At 49.7% G+C, this 20,825-nt stretch overlaps 1 protein-coding gene across 1 annotated transcript in view; it reads left to right on the top strand.

Moving 5' to 3' along the window:
- Positions 1-20,825, top strand: part of PREP (prolyl endopeptidase) — a 102,825-nt gene that overhangs the window by 8,603 nt on the left and 73,397 nt on the right. Inside the window, exons 3-5 of the mRNA XM_084776085.1 lie at positions 14,199-14,332; positions 16,007-16,137; positions 17,664-17,873. Of these exons, the coding sequence (XP_084632211.1) occupies positions 14,199-14,332; positions 16,007-16,137; positions 17,664-17,873 (475 nt within the window). The remainder of the gene's footprint in view (positions 1-14,198; positions 14,333-16,006; positions 16,138-17,663; positions 17,874-20,825) is intronic.

Here is a 20,825-nt window from a genome sequence, read left to right as displayed (position 1 = left end):
TGCTGTGCCTGTTTTATCCCAGATGCTTCAAACCAGCTGAATGCATAGTCTGTGGCAGAGAAGGGAGGGGGACCTGCCCATGCTCCTGAGCGCCCCCGCCCCCTGCCCCCCCCTCACCCCCATCTTGGCCTGCTGACCATGGGCCCTCCTAACCTGAGTGCAGCTGGTCTTGGAGAGGAGGCAGGGGCCTACCCTGGGGTTGTAATGTTAGCAGGTCAGAGGCTTTGGGACCCGGCCTGAATCAGCTGCTTCCTGGGTGGAAGACAGGCTGCAGGCCTGCAAGGGAAGGCGCATAACATAGCTGAGGACAGTGGCAGTAGTCACTGTCACAGCCGAGCAAGCTTGGCTGCTTAGGGGTAAAGGCGTCCGTGCGGCCTGCTGCACTGCTTGTCTGTGTTAGTGTTCGGCAAGGACGGAAAGTAAAAGATGCTTCAGCAAACAGGCTCTGACATCGACTTGGACGGTGCAGCATTCCACTCCTCTAGCTGCAGTTTCTCCATGTGTTTCCTGAAAAGCAGCCACATGTCACTGTTGGCTAGCTGGGCTTGCAGGCCTCTGTGACTGCCCTGCACCCCACCCCACCCCCACCCCCACCCCTAAGGTCCTGAGTCTCTTGGCCTTGGGAGGGAGCTCTGTCACTCCTTGGCCTGCTTTTTAATCTATCAGTGTCCCCTGGGAGAGGAGGTCTGCTGGGGTAGAAGGGCTCTGGACACAGTAAAACGTCGTTGGTGTGGATGAGACATCAGGTAGGCAAGGCATGAAATGCCTGAGTCCCAGGGAGGTTTGCAGGCCTTCCCTGTGATTTGAAAATGAGAGAGTCAAGTCCCTAAAGTCAGTCTTCAAACAAATTCTCCTGTTCCTGGATGTGCTTGCCTTTGCACTCTGTCACCAGCCCCACAGCGTCTTCCTCAGTATATAGACAGAGTCCCCAGTGCATCAGGTTGCCAGTGTTGTGCTGTTCGGTAAATTGGGCCTAGTAAATGCAATTTTGACTTTCCATGGGTTAAGTCGAGGAGCCTCTGTAAGCCACTGTCTTCAAGATTCGAGTCCAGGAGCTGGGCACGGTGGCACACACCTTTAATCCCAGCGCTTGGGAGGCAGAGGCAGGCGGATTGCTGTGAGTTCTGGGCCAGTCTGGTCTACAAAGTGAGTCCAGGACCATCAGGCTACACAGAGAAACCCTGTCTCTGGAAAACAAAAACAAAAAAGATTATAGAGGCCAGTGCCTTGAGGAATCAGTGTACCGTGCTCAGGGGGACCTTTGGTGGCTTGTATCCTGTGAAGGGCTGCTCCTTCCCTCGGCTCCACCTGGCCCTTGGGTGTCTGGAGATTGTGTCCCTTGCTTCCATCATCAGGGAAGCGTCTTGGGCTACTGCAGGAGTCAGGAAGCTTGTTTGTCCTGGAGCTGGTTGTAGCCCACGGGGCACCTTCTATTGCCCTCCCAGATAGTGACAATTTGATCGTTTTTTTTTTTAAAAATCACTTCTTGGGCTTAGTGTTGTAGCTCTTGGGTCTAGATGAAAGCGGCATCTGTAATCTCACTCTCTTTATCCTGTGCGTCTTATCATTTCTTCACCCCTCTGAATGGCTTCCTGGAGTTGGAACTGAGTTACTGAAGGGGATGTAGGGAGGCAACATTTACACCTCTCCAGGGATGGCCGCTTAAATTCTGATTGTCAAGCCAGTCTCCGATTTCATCAAGTCTCCTAGGGATTGGGCGCTTGAGGAACCGAATGAATGTATAGTCAGCTGCATATATCTTGATGGCTTTTTTTCTCTTGAGAGCTGCTTCTGGCAAAGTGAGACTAGCAGCTCTGTTTCCCTTCTCTCTCTCTCTCTCTCTCAAGAGAATTCTTAATAGGAGTCAGGAAAAAAAATCAATACAAAATATTGCGTGTATGGTTATCCTTCTAAACAAACAAGATAGAGCTGCCATTTGTTTCAGAGAGTGTGTGGTGTAGATTTCCTTTCCGCAAGCATCAAGGATTTCCTCCTCCCTGTCTCCTGTTGACCGAGTTGTTTAGGGCAGCCCCGTTACACTTGCTGGCAGGGGGCTGAGGTAGGACAGACCGACCACCTTCCGTTTTGGGGATGATAAGCCTAGAAGGTACCACATCTTCTTTCTTCTCTCCAGCGCCTCTCCTTTCCTTGTCTAGGACATTTACATAATCTGGTGTTTCTGTGAGATAAATAGCGCCATGGCTAGACCAGCGGAGGGCAGATTTTACATGAACACCTGCTTTCCTGGGCTTTCCGTGTGCTTGTGTTGGCGTTAGCTTTGCCCTCTAGTGTTAAACCGAGATGTGCGTAGCAAGGGCTGCTGTTTGTATCCGTCTGGCCTCTGTCTACCTAGCGTGGTCCAGAGCCAGGTGAGCAGGGAGCTCTCTGCATCTTCCCATCCGGCCGCTGTGGTGTTCGTTTGCAGGAGAAGCACTGGGCTGGAGGCCTGCTCGGAATTTCAGAGCCGCGAAGCGCTAGTGAAGTCGCTCTACGCTACGAGGCAGGCGTGAGCGCTGACTGGGAGGTTGAGGCACACAGGAGCTCAAGGCTGGAGGCTGGCTTTGATGTACTGTGTCCTTTGAGGACTTTGTGACAAGTGGAGACGGTTGCTTTGTTCCAGTCTCTGAGACGCTTCTGTGCGGTGGAACGACCCAGAGACCGTAGATGCACCTGTGTGGCTACATGACCTAGAAGTCAGATGGCGCAACTAAGCCCTTGGATTTATTTGTACGCCTATGATCAAAGGAAGCTGTTAAATTTAGCGTTCATTTCCTTTATAAGGACATATAAGTGGCTCGGGCGGGGGGGGGGGGAGGGGGGGGACAGTTCATGGGGTAACGCACTTGTGTACAATCAAGAGAGTTGGAATACTGTGTAAAAGCCAGGTGGATGTGGTGGCTTGCTTGTCATCTCAGTGTGCAGGAGGAGGCAGAGGGCGGAATCCCTGGAGCAGTGGTTCTCAACCTTCCTAACGCTGTGACCCTTGAAAACACCCCCTCATGTTGTGGTGACCCCAGCTAACTGTAAGATTGTTTTCATTGCTACTTCACGACTGTAACTTTGCTATTGTTATGAGTTGTAATATAAATATCTGTTTTCCGATGGTCATGGGCGACCCCCGTGAAAGGGTTGTTTGGCCCACAGGTTGAGAGCTGTGGCCCGAGAGAAAGATGGTTAGCTAGAGGAGCTGAGTCAGTGAGTTTGATGAGAGTTCCTGCCGAAATACATAGAGACCAATCACACCAACCTTTACACGTACATACACACACATCTGCGTAACAGGTGTGCCCACACATTCGTGAACACGCATCTAAGCATGTGGACACACAAAATAAGATACAGAAGAAGAATTTGTTCATTCATTTAGCTGCAGGGTAACAACACCCTATGAAAATATATGTGTGAAACTCCGTTTAACATACGCAGTGAGTAGACCAAGGCGCTGGCAGTTGAGAACTATGGCTTTCAGTGTGCACACCTGCTACCCTGCATGTCGTCTTTCAGTCAGTGTTGAACTTTAAAGACTAAAGTTCAGCCATAAAACCTAGCCAGATTGTCTTTTTTTTTTTTTTTGAGTTCCAGGTTTTCCATAAAAAGACACATTCTTAGTGTTGATCTCCACCCTAGTGGAGTTTCAGAGTTTTGAAGCGTGGTGGTTAAACTGGGCCAGTGGTCGCCTCAGAGCTGTTAGGTGCCTCCCTCTTAATTGGACCATGTGAACCCCACTGGCAAAGCCGGCTGATGAACCGTACCCACGCATTAGTGTCCCCTGGCAGGACCGGGACGGAGAGTCACACTGTATGTTCACCTTATCAGATATAGACAGGAGATGACTTAGGTAAACAAACTGCTACATACTATGGCAGGTCTTCTGTCTCAAGTATCACTTTAGCTCCTGTGGGAATGTGCCGCCTAAGTTCCGTTTGTAAGCATACCGCACCTAAGCCCACACTTGAGGTTATGTATTTAAGGCTCCTTTCACACTCTTGTTGTCGTAATTGTCAGAAGTATGAGGAAGCTGCTGGTACCCAGTGACTCCTCCCAAGTACTTCTTCCCCGCTGGCATCCTTTCGCTTGCCTCAGTTTCTGTACCAGAGGTTTCAGAGTTGTTTAATTGTATTTATTCTTTTTTATTGTTATTATTCCACATGGGAATGTGTGTTTTGGGCATCCAATTCAGGTTAGCACACTTGTATGTGCCATCTCCCTGGCCTTGTCCCAGAGTCATCAGGCTTGGATGTGCCGTCTCCCTGGCCTCCCTGGCCTCGTCCCAGAGTGTTGGATAGAAGCAGTAGAAGTTCATTCTGGCCAAGTCGGGCAGATGAGCCATTAGCAGCAGTTATGGGGATGGACGGAGGACCACGCCTGGAGCACACTGACGTCAGTGTAGGGATACTCACTTTACAGCCGCCACTGCTAAGGCTGTTTGCAGATGAGACTGTGCCCCCAGAGGGGTCTTGGTCAGCCAAGTTCCAGCGCTCGTCTCTTGGTGGGGAGGAAGAAGGTGTGGCAGGAGCCCAGGACACTGGTTCCTGCACTGGCAAGAGAAATAGCCAGACTCCTGTTCACTTAGGAAGGAAGGGGAGTCGATGGCAGCTGCTCCCAAGGCATCGGCCCTCTGGCCTCCCTGTTTCATCCTTCTCCACCTGTTCCCTGTCTTGTCTTCAGGCCCTGGCTAACTCTTCGGTTACATATGGTGTGGTGTGGAGGGTGCCTACAGGGAATGTACGTGCTCACTTGCACTGAAGAGAGACGTCCTTTGAGGTCTTAGAGGTCATGCTGGAGGGATTTGAATTGCATCTCTTGCATACTGAGTGGAGGCTAGGAGCTCCATGGTAGAGAAGCTGACCCTAAGGCACTGGTAAGATGTTTAAAGGCACCGGCACATAGGTTTTCTGTTTTCCTTGTAGACACGCACTCAGGTTTGGTTGGATTGTTTTGGTTTTGGTTTTGGTTTTTTTGGTTTTTTTTTTGAGGCAAGGTTTCTCTATGTAACCTTGGCTGTCCTGGACTCTCTTTGCAGACCTGGCTGGCCTTGAACTCACAGCAATCCACCTGCCTCTGCTTCCCGAGTGCTGTGATTACAGGTGTGTGCCACCATGTGGTCTTTCTGTGAGGGGCTCACATCAGGTAGTGCCGAGGGCCGGAGGTGCAGCTTAGTGGTGGTATGTGTGTGAAACACTAGGAGGTCTCACTTACTCCTGGCATCCAAGGAGAAAAACCCCATCAAAAGTCAAGTGTAAAGGACTCTTTTTCTCTTCTTCTGAATTTAGTTGCTGTTAATCCATTTACCATTCTCTTTTGCCATGTTTATGGAAAAGAGCTGTCAACTATGGAAGTCACCAAAGCACTTCTGGAGAATCTGGCCTTGGTGGACATGTCAGGTCCCCTAGAAGATGCAAAGACATGATTAGAGGAGAGTAATGGTGCCTCGGGTTCATGGAGGGCCCACTTGCCAGGCACTGCAGCTCCACTTCCCTTTTCTCTTCCTTTATATATAGCATCTTTGTAAATTACAGGGTGGGCAGGGGAGCAGGGGGTGCAGGGGCGGGGTCTAGCTTTTCTCACTGGGGAATCCCAAGGATCAAAGCACATGTGTGACTTGTGGGTGATCTGAGCATTCGGCGCTGGGCAGTTTAACCGGTGAGTTTCTGGCACGCAGGTGTGCCACCACGCAGGTGTGCCACCACGCAGGTGTGCTTCCATGCACCCTTGTTCTCACCCGTGCTCGCCCTAGGCTAGCTTCACATCCAGATGCTCATCAGCTTCCCACTTGGTCTTCTTTCGTCCAGGTTTTCCTTTCTACCCCATGCCCTCCAGCAACTCGAGAGGACTCCATCTGGTTATTCAGGTGGTAATACGTAGCCATCAAAGGAGCAACTTTAGAAATAAAAACAGGGTTGAATTCTGGCTCCACAGCTTTAGTAGTTTGTGTGGTCATGTTTTTAGCCTTTCTAAGCTTCAATTTTCTTAAGCTTGTAACTTGAAGAAAACCACCTCACGTAGTTCTGGAAATTAAATGAGTACGTGGTTTTGAAGCATTGATCAGACTCACAGGCACACAGCACGTGCTTAGCAAATGCTCAGCATTGCTCTGACAGTGGACAGTTTTCACAGTACAGCAATCATCTGCTTCTTCATGATTGAAAGAAAGCTGTGTGGGACGAGGCCATACAGTAAGACTAATTTTTTTTTTAGCCTTTTCAAGATTTTTCTGTCACTCTGTACACGGCTTTTTTGGATCAGTTTTACTTATCCTTGTTTCTCAGAGGATGTTCATTTTTATCAAGGCACTTTATTTGTGAGCATGGCGTTGGGTGAGTATAATACTCCATGATTGCGCTGTCAGGTTGCCTTTCTGTGTCCCTGTAATTTTGAATGTCCATCTCCTCACCCGGTTAGTTTGACTAGAGCTTTGGCCGAATGTACTTTTTCTTTTAAACAGAAAAAGTAGTTCTCAAAACTCGCAAGTTAGGCTTTTTACAATTTCTACTCATAACTTTCTTACTATTTCTTTTCAAATGAGAATGCTGAGTTTAGTTTCTCTTGATGATAAGTTCTTTGGCGTAGACATTTTTTTTTTTAATCCATACATCTCAGCCAGCCCTGGGGCAAGCTCTAGGCAGCCCCTTCTGGTCCTGGGTGCCCACTCTCAATGTTCAGCTGTGGGCTCCTACAACTGCTTGTCAGGCCTCTTGATTAGCATGTCTGAAACCCAAGGGAAGAAGTGTTGCTTTGCGGAGTTCAGGGGTGTGTGTGTGTGTGTTTTCAGGCTCAGCCTGATCTATGAGTGTGTGTATATGGTGTGTGTGTGTGTGTGTTCATTCAGGTTCTGCCTGATCTAGGAGTATGTGTGTGTGCGGGTGTGTGTGTGTGTTCGGTTTGGCCTGATCTAGGAGTGTGTATGTTGGTCTGGGAAACTGGCTCTCTGTCTGTTAGGTCACTGCATGCTTTCTAGCTGGCTTCTTTGTGCTTGGGGAAGATAAGTCTTGTTCCCTTAGGCTTCCCAGTGCTTACAGCCTGATGGCTCCTAAGATGAGGTGGTCTGTCTACCTGTGTTCACCACTGATCTCAAGAAAGTGTCTTATTGTCTTGCTTTGTAGACAGGAATTGGTGGGAACCTGCCATTAAGATGAGCAGGACTTACAGATGTACCCTGGGCCTGAGAAAGAATGAACAGTTGAAGATGATAAGATCTGGGACGGAAGTTCACCTTAGACTGAGGGCAGAACTCTTGCTTCCCAGCGGGCGTTCGTGTGGGTACAGAGTGCTCACCTGAACCAGCTCCTCATCAGGCACAGTGAGGCCTCTGCCTTTCGTGCTCCTCATATCCAGGCGTGCACTCAGGGCCAGGCCCATGCCCTGCGCAGCCCTTAACTTAAAAACTGTGGACTCTAGACCAAGTGGGCTCTGCCGGGGCCTGTGGGAGTCATGCCTGCAAGCCCTGGGCTGCAGCCTCTCTTGTGTGGTTCACATTGAGCTACATCTCAGGAGTGAATACTCCGCTTGGCCAGCAGGGGTCAGGCATTCTTTCCCAAAGGTCCCTAGAAAGACACACTTGCCCGTCAGGTTGACTCATGAACTTTAATTTATAATCCTCCCTCACCTCCCTCACCTCAATCTCTTACACACACACACACACACACACACTTTTGAAATTTTTAATTTTTTCCTCTCACTTGCTGTCACCCTCATTTCTTTGGGGACACACCTCATGAACTTTAATTTGTAATAGTCTGTCTACCTGTGTGCGTGCGAGCGTCTGTGTGTGTGCATGCGTGCGTGCGTGTGTGACAGAGAGGGACAGATGTGTCCCCATGATGGTTGGCCAGAGCCAGGCCCCAGCGGTTCCCTCCGCAGGTCCTGCAGTCTGCACAGCAGTCACTCCTCTGAGCCATCTCTCCTGCTCCGTGTCTTTATTCCCCCAATGTACTTGCGTATTTTGGATTTGCGTTTGACACATCAATTATTCAGGAGAGGGCGTGTCATCTATTTTATCTTTTAATAATTAGGCATCATTTAGGGATTGAAATGTAAATTTCCAGACTTTTAGTCAGTAGGGCCTGAGAACCAAATGAGGGGAAAGTTTTAGCTCTGACTGGGCAGCGAATGAACAGCACTAGGAATGATGCTCGGCTCTACAGTCAAACAAGGGTTTCCCTTCCCCTCCCCTTGATGGACAGTGGCCAGCCCCAAGCTGACCCATTCAGGGACAAGCAGAGAAGGGCGGCTTCTGTGACTGCCCTGCCCGCCACCCCCGGGTCCTGAGTCCTCTTGGCCTTGCCAGGGGGGCTCTGCCACCCCTTGGCCTGCTTTTCTTGTGGATTTGCTACCCTGGGAGAGCTCAGCGAGGAGCCACCGAGCTCGGCTAGGGAGGGAGGCATCCACAAGCAAATCCCAGCACATGCCAGATCCGCGCCAGCTTCCTGGACCCTCAGAGCTGCACTCTGGCTGGATCGTGGTTTCCTGCCAGGCCTTGCTGGACAGCGGCCACTTCCTCCAGAAGCTGCTTTCCTTGCTAATTATGTTAATCACCGGGTATCTGCTGGGGATTGAGTCTAAGACCAGAGTCTTTAATGCGCAGGGTCCTCCTATAAGATGGGTTGTGTGGGTGCATGCCTGTGCACCTCAGCCACCCCCACATTACTTACATGACCTAGTACAGAACTTTGTAAACACTTGTGTTGTTTAAGTAATAACGACAAGGGGACAGAAAAACCCTGCATATGTGTAGCACCAGTGCAGTTGTTTTTTCCAAATTCTTCTGGCTCATGATTAATGGAGTCTAAGTGAGGGTGTGGAGGGCTGGTTGTTTATATAGCAGGGATTGCTCTAATCTGTGGCATATAAAAGCAGTGTCCTTATTTGGTGGTGGCATTTGAAAAGGTAGGACAGACCCTTCTGTGGAGGGCATGGACCCAGTACCCGCTGGCCACTCAGCGGCTCACAGGCCACACCCTGCAGTGCCTACCACTTTGCCGTGGAGGTGTCTGTTCCTTCCCTGGGTCTTCTGTGACACATCCTGTCCGTAATTCATTTCTCTGTTGCACATCATGTTATGTGGCGGAGTTTAGTTACTGTGGGCATAAGGTCTGTTTGTTGTTGTAAGAATTATAGAATGTGAGTATGTCTCATTTTAGTCAGCTGCATTTTTGTTTCCACCTCATCTTAGGAAAGCAAAGTTAGATTGCATATATTCTATAAGACAATCAGCTCCCTAAGTATATGTGACCAGTAAAAATCACTCTTGCTTATAGTTTTCGATCTATTTTTATATGTTTAAACGTTGTGAGATGTCTAAATCAAGCTGTGTAACGTGTTAACTTCCATACTTAACTGTTTGTGTGGTGGGACTGCGTAAGAGTTACGCTAAGGAGTTTCCAGGTGTGCAGGACTGTCCACTCCATCCACCACCATACACACTAGATTTGTTGACCCTTCTCTTCCTACCTCAACTTTTGTGTCCTTTGACCAGCATCTCCCGGTAACACTGCCTACCACTGTGACCTCTGACCCCTGGCAACCTCCGTTTTACTCCAGCCGCTGAACATTCCGTGCACGTGAGATGGTGAAGCGTTTGTCTCTGCCTGGCTCGGTCATCAGTCTTGATTAGTTTGCGTGTGCAGGGACAGAGTGTCGGGAGAGAACTTGAGCCGCTCCATTTGAGGGCAGGAATGGCAGCCAAGCCGGCAGCCCCCAGGCGCAGCTGCTCTTGCATAGGCAGCTGTGTTAAGAATGCGCATCACAGACTCTACCCCCAACAGGGATATAGGAGCCTGACTCAGTATTAACTATATCACTGTGTGTGGAGCAGGTCTGTAGCGTGTAACCTCATGTGCTACTCAGTCTCCTCCTGCCTCTCCCTCCCTCCCTCCCTCCCTCCCTCCCTCCCTCCCTCCCTCTTCACCATCTCTTCCATAGGGTCTCACTGTGTAGCCCAGGCCAGCCATGAACTCGTGAACTCGCAATGCCTGCCTGTGCTTCTGTCTTCTCTGGTAACGGCGTTACAGGTGTGGGCGCTACCGGTGTGGGCTGCCACTCCCACACTCTGCTTTGCTTTTAAGCATGCTAATAATGAACGAGTAAGGTGTGAAGAGACTTCCTCTACTTTGAGTGAAAAAGTGGAGCCTGGCATAGTGGCTCAGGCCTGTAACCCCAGTACTCTGGAGGCAGAGGCAGTTGGATCTCTATGAGTTCGAGGACAGCCTGGTCTACAAAGTAAGTCCAGGACAGCCTGGGCTGTTAAACAGAAACACTGTCTTGGAAAACAAAACAAACAAACAAACAAACAAAAAACCCAGGGGGTGGGGAGGAGAATGTGTTTACTGTATTCATTTGCAGATTAAGGAGGAAAAGCCCCTTGTTTTCGTCCCTTCAGGGCCTCACTTGCTGTGCTGTGTTCAGGGCCTGCCTATCTCACCAGACTTTTACATACTCTGGTCATCATGGTGGCTGAAGGCCTGTGAGAGGCACAGGGTTCGACCTCCACCCAGCCGTGTCCTCCCAACTGACCCTTTTAGGGTTTTTGTTTTCCCCTCCATATCCTTACCCCTGGCCGCTCTTCCCCCAGGTTCTATCACACATGTACAATATAACGTGTGTACTTGGGATAGCAGAAGGGGAGCCTGCACAGAACACTTGCCTCCCCCCCCCATGGAAGGCTCCCTCTCAGTTATGACGAAGGGCTTGGCAGCGTTAGCGCTGGGACACTGTTGGGGTTTTGCATTCGTAGCGTTTGACTTGGAAGACATCAGTCGTTAAATCCTGCCCTACTTTAAGAAGCTGACCCACACTTGTGGGTGGGAGATCACAAAAGTGGACACGTTTTAAAATTCCTTGTAGCATGATTCTGCCTGGGGTAACAGTTGCATGGCACTTGGGGATGAGGAAAGCCAAAGTGCGCTCACAGTGGGGTGCAGGTGTTGTGGTCATTACGGCAGAGCATGTGGGACAGGCCGGAGAAGAAGATCACAATCCCACCTGTCTAGACGTGGGCCCAGTAGTCAGTTGGGCAGCCTTGGCTCTCAGACCCTCTGAGGCCAGAGCGCAGCCTGACACGAGGATGTGCAGGGTGGAGCACCCCTGGTGGGAGCACCAGCCGGGATCCTCAGCTTCTGGGGAGTCCCACTTAGTGTTCAGACTGTTTTCTCTTCTAGAATATCTTGGCAGGGCTCTCTAGAAAATTGCCATTGGCACTGCAGACTTTGGTACGCAGTGCCCATCTCTGTTTCCACCCCCAGGCCGTGGACACTCCTGTTCCTTTCAGATTCCAGCTCTTCCACTTGGCTTGGCGTCTGACCTGGAGCATTGCCTTAGTTGCCTGAGTGGCTCGCTCTCTCTGCTTCTGCATTTCCCACAGTGTGTTCTCTACCGAAGTAGGGTGATCCTTAAAGAGACAACCGTGTCTCTTTTCCTCCTTAATCTGCAAATGAATACAGTTTGCACTTGGGTGAAGGGTCTTCCTCGTTGGTGCCTCCTCTCCTCATTCCCAGCCTGCTCACCTTTCTCTTCCTCATAGCTTCTGTTGCCAAGACCACTCGACTGTTGCCATGGCCGACACCTCTGCCCTACCACCCTGCAGGCCCCTCCGCAGCTCTCGGACCTCAGTCGATGACATCCCCTCTTTCACCGAGAGCTTCCATGCCTGACGATTCGATTTAGGAAATGCCTTCTGTGTCTTCAAGCCCTCTGACAATTGTCTCGCTTGTCCAGCTTTTCCAACCTGGGGTTGGTTGTGTTATAAAATATGACAGAGACGTCATGGTAGTGTCACATCGGTTTCAGCCTTTGTCTTCTGTTGGGCCTGCTGGTAGGCAGCAGGTCTGTAGCTGGCCCTCTGAGCGGCCACCGTACTTCACTGAGGACCCTCTGTGTGGCGTTGGAGCTGAAGCGTGCACAACACTTTGTGTGTGTGTGTGTGTGTGTGTGTGTGTGTGTGTGTGTGTCTGTCCCTAATAGAATGTACGCCCTGTGATGGCAAAAATCCCCCCTCAGTCCCATCGCCTGTGCTGTCACTGTGCCAAGGCCTATGCTGGTGCTTGTGAGACCCTGAGGAAAGCCACACGGATGGCAGAAAGTCTCACAGGTGGCTCAGGCCACCTATTCCCTCTCCGTCACCTCCACACAGTGTGCGTCACTGTTTCCGTTGTTAGTATAGCGCAGTCCCAGCCTCAGCTAAAGACTTTTTTGAAGCAGGGTCTCATGTACTTAGCCCAGAGCTGAGCAGAGTTTGCTGGGATTAAATAGCCTCCATAGCAATAAACAGCTGGTGGTCATATTTTGAGGGACTCAGTCTTATTTTCCGTTTGAATGATGTTTCTTGAGTTGCGTAAACCTTGCTAATCGCTGAGTTCATATGCTGCATTCTTCTCCTTTGAAGTCATGAGCGTCACTGAGCTTGGCACTGTTCCCCCTTCTCCCCCACCCCCCAGCACGGGACCATGATTATCTAAGGCAGGGCTGCCAGTTCCCAGAGGGAACCCAGACTTATCTGTCCACTTAAAATAGCACTCAGCTCCCAGATGTCCCCCCCCCCCCCGCCTCCCCGATAGCTTGAGGCACACACAGAAGCGAACTGAAAGTGTCGCTGCATTGTGCTGTCCGGCACGTCACGTGCCCCGTTCTTCCCTGGCCTCGCCTGGCTGCTTACCTTTGTGTAGACATCCTACTGGACCCACTGGATACGGTGCCGGTTCCGTCAACACTGGCTTCCTTTCTAACAACACTCGCACATGAGTTACCGGGCCAGTTATAGTGCTCTACACCACTTATCCAGGGAAATGAAGACAGGAGAGAGCAACGGGGCCTGGTGACCACAGCCAAGTGCATCCTGTGCATGTATGAGGACGCCCACAGGAAACCCGATACTCTGAACAGTCGGTATATGCTAGCTGAAGTCTGAAACTCTTCATTACAGGACACAAGTGACTGTAAGAGGGAAGCCCTTCTCCTGCCTGCATCCCTAAGCTCTCCTCTTCTTATAAGCTGTGATTGTGGGGCTTGGGAGATGGCTCAGCAGTTAAGAGCACTGACTGCTCTTCCAAAGGATCAGGGTTCGATTCCCAGCACCCACATGGCAGCTCACAACTTTCTGTAACTACAAGGTCTGACACCCCTACACAGACACACATGCAGGCAACCCACTAAGGCACATTAAAAAAACAAAACAAAACAAAAAAATATGATTGTTGATGTTTCTTAGTCATTGCCACTTCAATTTTTCTAAATATCTAAGCAGTTTCAGTTGTGTATTTTAGTGAAGTTCTCTGATGAGAGTTGACCCAGTGGTAGGTTTAGATAGTATGAGAAAGCAAAGTCATTGGATTTCTGCTGCTGTCTTCTCTCCTACGTTTGACCTGGGGGTTGAAGCTGGACCCTTGGGGATTTATAAATGTATATTATTGATAGGATATGACTGAGCGGCATGGCACAGTCTGTTTGTTAAGGATGCAAATTCAAAAGCCAGCTCCATTCCGGTCCCCAGCTGTGTAGTGTTGGACAGCTTATCAAACCACTTCAGGGTGCAGCTTTCTTGTAGATAAACTTGGCCTCATGAGAGAATCTCCTTGGGCTGCAGAGATGGCTCTGTGGGCAAAGACACTTGTTGCCAAAGCCTGATGACCCGAGTCCCATCCTCGGACCCACGTGATGGAAGGAGAGAAACAGCTTCTACAGGCTGTTCTCTGACATCTACGCAACACACACACACACACACACACACACAAGTATTCTCTAAAGATGAGGGTCTAATGAGTTAGTACTTGCCCTGTAAGCATTAGTTGAGTTGGAGCCTTGAAGAGTCGGTTATTAATTATCAAGGGGAAAGTTAATTTTTTTCTGAAATAGGTCCTTCTTCTGTAGCCTGTGCTAGTCTGGAAATGCAGATATAGCATAGGATGCACGCACGCATACACACACACTCTGGAAATTCCCATCTAGCATAGGACACACACACACATACACACACACACTCTGGAAATTCTGATACAGCATAGGACACATGCATGCATGCACACACGCACGGTAACTTTGAAGTCACTGTGGTCCTGCTGCCTCAGCATCCTGGCTGCTGGAATTATGCCACTAGCCGTCATACTCACCTTCAGAAATACACTTTTGCAGATAGATGCTGAAGAACAATGGTTCTCGTGGGAAGTTTTTAACTTGCTATGCCTTTTGTCCTTTCTAATTCTCTGCAGGCGTTCGTGGAGGCGCAGAACAAGATCACAGTGCCGTTTCTCGAGCAGTGTCCAATCAGGGGCTTATACAAGGAGAGAATGACTGAACTGTACGACTACCCCAAGTACAGCTGCCACTTCAAGAAAGGCAAGCGGTACGTGAGCGTGTGTGCGTTCCTTGTCTCTTCACGCTCCAGAGTGACTTTTTTTTTTTTAGTGTGTGTGGTATATGTGTATACATTTGTGTGTGTGTGTGTGTGTGTGTGTGTGTGTGTGTGTGTGTGTAAGCGTGTGGGGGGCGGGGAGAATGAGAATGCGTACTTGCCAGAGGTTGATATTAGGTTTCTTCCTCTATCACTTTGCACCTCGTCGTCTCTTCATTGACACAAGCCTTTCTACATTCCTCCAGCTGCCTCCACCTCACAGAGATCCACCTGCCCCTGCCTCTTAAGTGCTGGGATTAGAGGCGTGCGGCTTCTGCCCTTTTTTGAGACGCAGTTTCTCTCAGAGCCCGGAGCTTACCAGTGCTGGGGTACGGCCTGAACCCTAGTGTCTAACTTACGTCACCGTGGGGGATTCCAACGAGGGTCTTCATCAGTCAGCACGCCACCCTCTGAGCCACCCTGCAGCGTCCCTGAGTGCTTAAAGTACCGAATACGAGTCAGGTGTGGTGGCTCACGCCTTTAATTGCAGCACTTGGGAGGCAGAAGCAAGTGGATCTTTTTGAGTTCTATGCAGGCCCGGTCTACACAGTGAGACCCCATGTCAAACAAACGAAGTACACGTTGAGCCGACCAGTTCGTAAAAGGAAGCGATTGTTGTGTTTGAACCTGAGACTAGGTCTTGTCCTGCCCATTGCTGTCCGTATCTGTAAAATAGCAGTTAAGAAATTTGGCAGTGATACAGCCTGGGAAACCAGCTTATGGTAAATCTTGTTACCCATGGTTATTTGGTGAGCCTGTGATTCACAAGCAACAGGGGAGATTTGTTTCCGTCTGATGTTCGCTTTGGCCTGTGGTACTGGAAAACGTTTTATGATACATGCTTCTTATTCCTATCCAAGGATAGAGTAGAGTAGAGCCTGTGACTTTAGCCCTCCTGTCCATCTCTTTCTAGCACTCCCTTGAGCACAACCTATTGTCCTTAAAAAGAAAAGTCTCTCTGGCTACACTATTACACGTTTACTTTGGAATTTAGACCCTCCCCATCTCGAACAGATACCAGCAATGTAGACCCAGTGTGCTGCTCCCTGCCTAGCACCTGTTTTCATTAGCCTAACTGGAACACAGTGCTGCCTGTTTGTTTGGTCGTTTGGTGAGCACGGTGCCGTTGTGGCCAGCAGAGCCTGAGTGCACACGTCCTCCTCTGTGCAGGAGTGTTGTGTTCGAACATGAGGATAATTTTCGTCCTGCCAAGTGCTGTCCAGATTCGTAAAACAGCGGTTAAGAAATGAGGACTTTCACACCTGGCAGCCAGCCCGGCTGTGGAAGCAGACCAGAGTTCTACAGTAGAAAACTTGCTCTCTTCCTCGCTTAGAGGAAATGCTCACTGCTTTGTTTGACTGCAAGTGTTATTTTTAGCAAACTGGTCTGTGTCTGTAGCTCACACACCAAGCTGCAGTAAGCTATTTGCGTACAGAAAGGAGTTCAAGTAACAGAGTGCCAGGGAGGAAGCGAGCGGCTTCCTCCACTCTCCTCCTGTCCGCCTCAGCTTTATTGCAGCGGTTTCTTTCTGTGTGTGGATTTGTTGTGAAACGCTTCTTCGTGTGTTTGATTCTTCTCCACAAATAGAAAATGCCACAGCTAAATACAGGGAATTTCTGTCCCCAGGTATTTTTATTTTTACAATACAGGTTTGCAGAACCAACGGGTGTTATATGTGCAGGACTCCTTAGAGGGGGAAGCCAGAGTGTTCCTGGACCCCAACACTCTGTCAGATGACGGCACAGTAGCACTCCGAGGTAAGTACTGCATGTCCTGGCGTCTCTGGAGATTCCCAGCAGGGTGTGGACCATGTGTAGCACAGGTGCACACACAGTGTTAGGAAAGCTAACTTTGCACACTGTACTGAGACCACATGAGTCGTCACATTCATCTCTCTCACTCTGACAGCAAAATGAACCAGAACTGGAGAATGAGTCACACTACACCCAAGTTAACCCCTGGCATGTTGAAGAATCCTTTCCTATAGCAACTGAGACCTATCTGACTGGAAACACTTAAATCCTCTTGCAGGAAACTTAAGCAGTGCAAAGAACATTCTAGCTATAAAGGGCGAGGGAGATTTGGCCAGGCGTAGTGGCACATGCCTTTAATCCCAGCACCCGGGAGGCAGAGGCAGGCAGATCTCTGTGATTTCTGTAGGTGTTGATTGCTTTAAAGGAGAACTGGGCATGAGACCGTGGCATATGATTCCTTACATATGCTTTTGATCAAAGTAATGATTTATTTTATTTTTTTCCTGAAAAATTCAATTTATATATAAATAATCTAAACACGTCAGTGTTTTATATAATAAAATGTGAATATTCTTCCATTCCCTTTTAGACTCTTACTCTGCATCATCATATACATGGGCATGATCATATACATATGATTGTGGATATTATATAGGACTTAGAAGTGATTAACACAAATGTTAGCAAAGCAGTTTCCTGCTAACTGAAGTTCCTTGGTAGTTACTGAGCTTCCTGCAAATTTTTAGATCTCCAGTAAAACTGAGCAAGCTTCCCAGGAAACCGCCGGCATCTGAATGTTATTCTACTAGGATAGTCTGATATGTGATGTTACAGCTATAAAAGCCAACATAAAACATGGCTGACTGTCAGGAAGCTTCCACAGGATGGGAGTGTTGTTGGTCTCCAAGGAGTCGGCCTGGCATGGCAGTCCACAGACAGGTTGCCTTCTGTTTCTTTTGGAATGCGCACACTATGAACCTTCCTCGCAAGCCCTCAGGCTGTATTTAGCTGGGTCTGTGATGTCATGGTGCGGATTGAGTGCCAGTAATGCTCTGAAAATGATGCTGTAAAGAGAGATCTCAAATGCTTTGGAGTCTATCCCAAACTACTTAATGGCTACAATTTAATTCTGTTACATGCTCCGTATCATAATCCAGTCATTACTATAAAAGCAGATTTCCCCGTACTTACTCCCTTTAGAGTATAAATAAAATATGCTGTGTGTCCCACGAGTTGTGTTTTCAACTGACTTACCCGTTGAGTTAATAAAATTTTAAAACGGAATCGTCTTAATGGGTATATTATATAGTCTAAGGCTTTATTTATGAAGGAAGAAAGAATGGTCTCAGGGCGTTACGGAACTTTGTCATCATAATGGCAGTTCTCCCACGTCAGCCCAGGTTCGCTCACTACTAACTCCCGTGCCTCGGTGGCACGCTTGGTCTCCATGCTGTGACAGGCAGCCTTGAGTGTGTGGGTGGCGGCTGTGTATCCGGTGGCCACACCTGACCATCTCCTGTGCCCTGTAGGTTATGCCTTCAGTGAAGATGGTGAATATTTTGCCTATGGTCTAAGTGCCAGTGGCTCAGATTGGGTGACTATCAAGTTCATGAAAGTTGATGGTGCCAAGGAGCTTCCCGACGTGCTGGAGCGAGTGAAGTTCACCTGCATGGCCTGGACACACGACGGGAAGGGCATGTTCTACAACTCGTACCCGCAGCAGGATGGGAAGAGCGATGGTGGGTGAGCGCCCGAGCGTGGCGCCTTCTTAGAGAGACTGTGTGGCTTCTCTAAGCTAAGGGGGACGCTAAGCTGATTGGTGCTGTTCACTGGGCGGACTGCACGTATCCATCCTTTTCACATTACCACGCAAGTGTTGTTGGCTATAAACCCATCAATCAAGTTACCAAACCTTTTTTTTTTTAAATCTCACAATGTTTATATTTTTTGTTTGGTTGGTTGGTTTGGTTTTTCGAGACAGGCTTTTTCTGTGTAGCCTTGACTGTCCTAGACTTGCTTTGTAGTCCAGTGGGCCTCGAACTCACAGCGATCCGCCTGCCTCTGCCTCCCAGGTGCTGGGATTAAAGGTGTGTGCCACCACGCCCAACTTAATGCTTAGAATTTTGTGTTTGGCTGCAACTGCATTTAGCCTGCAGGTGGCCAGTGGTGGCCCTGAGATTGCAGGCTGGTTGGTAATTATGACTGGTTTAAGAAGGCCGGTGTCACCTAGCTGTAACTCTGCTGTTTTCGTGGTGTGTGGTGTGGTGTGGTGTGGTGTGTGTAGAAGCCTCTCAGACTATAATGGAGGGGTTTGTGATTGACACAGGCAGTTCATATTGTGCCTCCTACCAACGTTCCTGTAAAAGTCAGTGTTCTTCAACACCATAAAGTAGTTTTTACATTTTGGCACTATTGTTTACTACCCCAGTAGCTTGATAGGCACATTTTTTACAATGAGAAAATAAAGTTTAGTCTCAATAGTCTTCAAAATCAGCAAATAATATATAAATTACTTTTTGGTGATAGTCAGCTGATACCTAACATTTGTAAAAAAAAAAAAAAAGCATAAGTTCACAGCTGAATTGATAAAGATGAGTGTGTATCCTTGGTGTCTTCAGAGTAAGGGATTATTAATAACTCATAATTAGCTCCTGCAGTGACCATCATCAGCCAGTGAGGGTGGTTGGTGCATGGTCTGTGCCCTTGGACTCACAGCTGTGACACGTGCCCTTTGCAGTGTTGGTGAAGGTATTTTTTGCCCCTTCTGTCCCCGTGCCCTTCCCTAGTGCCTGGTGACCCTGATCCTTCCTTTTCTCTCTTTTTCAGACAGGTTCTCACTGTGTTGCCCAAACTGGCCTTGAACTTAGGTCTGTTTTGCTTGAGCCTCTCAGGTCCAGGGTCCAGGCGTGTGCCTGTGCTGGGCGCTCCTGGCCCGTTCCATCGGGATAATTTTGTCTGTTTTAGGTCTATAGATGGCACTGCACAGAATATAGACTCTTTAGAGCAGTTCCTGCCATGAGTTACTTGCTTTGTGCTCTGTGGATCTTTTCTTTCTAGTGAACAGTAACGTTTCATGGTTTGTTGTATTTATCCATTCAGTAACTGAAGGACACCGGGGCTGTCTCCTAGTTTAGCAGTTATGTACTAAGTTTCTATCGTGGGTAGATTACTGTGTGGACATTTGTGATCCTTTTGATGAATTCTAGGTGTCTCAGTTGTCAGATCTTAGGGTGAGGAACGCCTAGAACCATCCTCCAAAGCCTGTGGCCTTCTGCATTCCTACCAGCAAGGAGGGAGGGTTCTTGGCTGGGCCCCCCAGTGTCTGCGATGCTCTCAGAGTTTGGGAATCGGCAGGCTGGCATCTCTGTACTAGTTAGCTTCTGTTACGATCTGTTTCCTCCACCTGATGTGGAGCCCGTAGTCACAGCTTACTTACCGTCTGTCTCTGACCTGCTATTTGACTGGCTTCTAGTTTTCTTGTTGTTGAAGCTGACCAGTCAAGTCCTTTGGGCGCTTTAGTTAATGGCCCTCTGTCACGTTGGTGTTTTGCAAAGCCTGTGCCTTTTCACTCCTCCAGTAGGCTCTTTGGCCGAGTATACATTTTTAATTTTAATGGTCAAGTTCATCCGTGACCTTTATTGTTATATCTCAAAACTCACCCGACCCCTGGTTCCTCACTCGATGCTTCCCCATCCCCCACCCTCCACCCCTCCTTCCCCACCCTCCACCCCTCCTTCCCCACCCTCCACCCCTCCATCCCCCACCCTCCACCCCTCCATCCCCCACCCTCCACCCCTCCTTCCCCACCCTCCACCCCTCCTTCCCCACCCTCCACCCCTCCTTCCCCCACCCTCCACCCCTCCATCCCCCACCCTCCACCCCTCCATCCCCCACCCTCCACCCCTCCATCCCCCACCCTCCACCCCTCCTTCCCCCACCCTCCACCCCTCCCTTCCCCACCCTCCACCCCTCCTTCCCCCACCCTCCACCCCTCCTCCCACCCTCCACCCCTCCTCCCACCCTCCACCCCTCCTTCCCCACCCTCCACCCCTCCTTCCCCCACCCTCCACCCCTCCTTCCCCCACCCTCCACCCCTCCTTCCCCACCCTCCACCCCTCCTTCCCCCACCCTCCACCCCTCCTTCCCCACCCTCCACCCCTCCTTCCCCACCCTCCACCCCTCCTCCCACCCTCCACCCCTCCTTCCCCCACCCTCCACCCCTCCTCCCACCCTCCACCCCTCCTTCCCCCACCCTCCACCCCTCCTTCCCCCACCCTCCACCCCTCCTTCCCCCACCCTCCACCCCTCCTTCCCCCACCCTCCACCCCTCCTTCCCCCACCCTCCACCCCTCCATCCCCCACCCTCCACCCCTCCTTCCCCACCCTCCACCCCTCCTTCCCCACCCTCCACCCCTCCTTCCCCCACCTCCCGTCCTCCATTTAGTTCTTTGTTCTATTTCTACTACCCTCTTGTTCCCCATCTCCCCCTTGTAGCTTTAAGTCTTTTATTGTAAAACAGCCTCACTATGCAGACATGGTTGGTTGGCTACAGTTGCCTCTGCTCCCCAGTGCTGGGATGACGTGCACACAGCACTGCTGACGACAAGTCATGAACTTAGTCAGCGTTTGCCCTTCATCTGTTCGTTCTTCACCTTCGGTGGGGTGTGGCCACTCGTTTGTTCTTCTCTTCC

Source organism: Acomys minous (genome assembly GCF_964271855.1).
Source record: "Acomys minous genome assembly, chromosome: 3".
In the NCBI taxonomy this organism is placed as follows: domain Eukaryota; kingdom Metazoa; phylum Chordata; class Mammalia; order Rodentia; family Muridae; genus Acomys; species Acomys minous.
The sequence above is the reverse complement of the archived record's forward strand: the minus strand, read 5'-3'. Positions and strand labels throughout refer to the sequence as shown.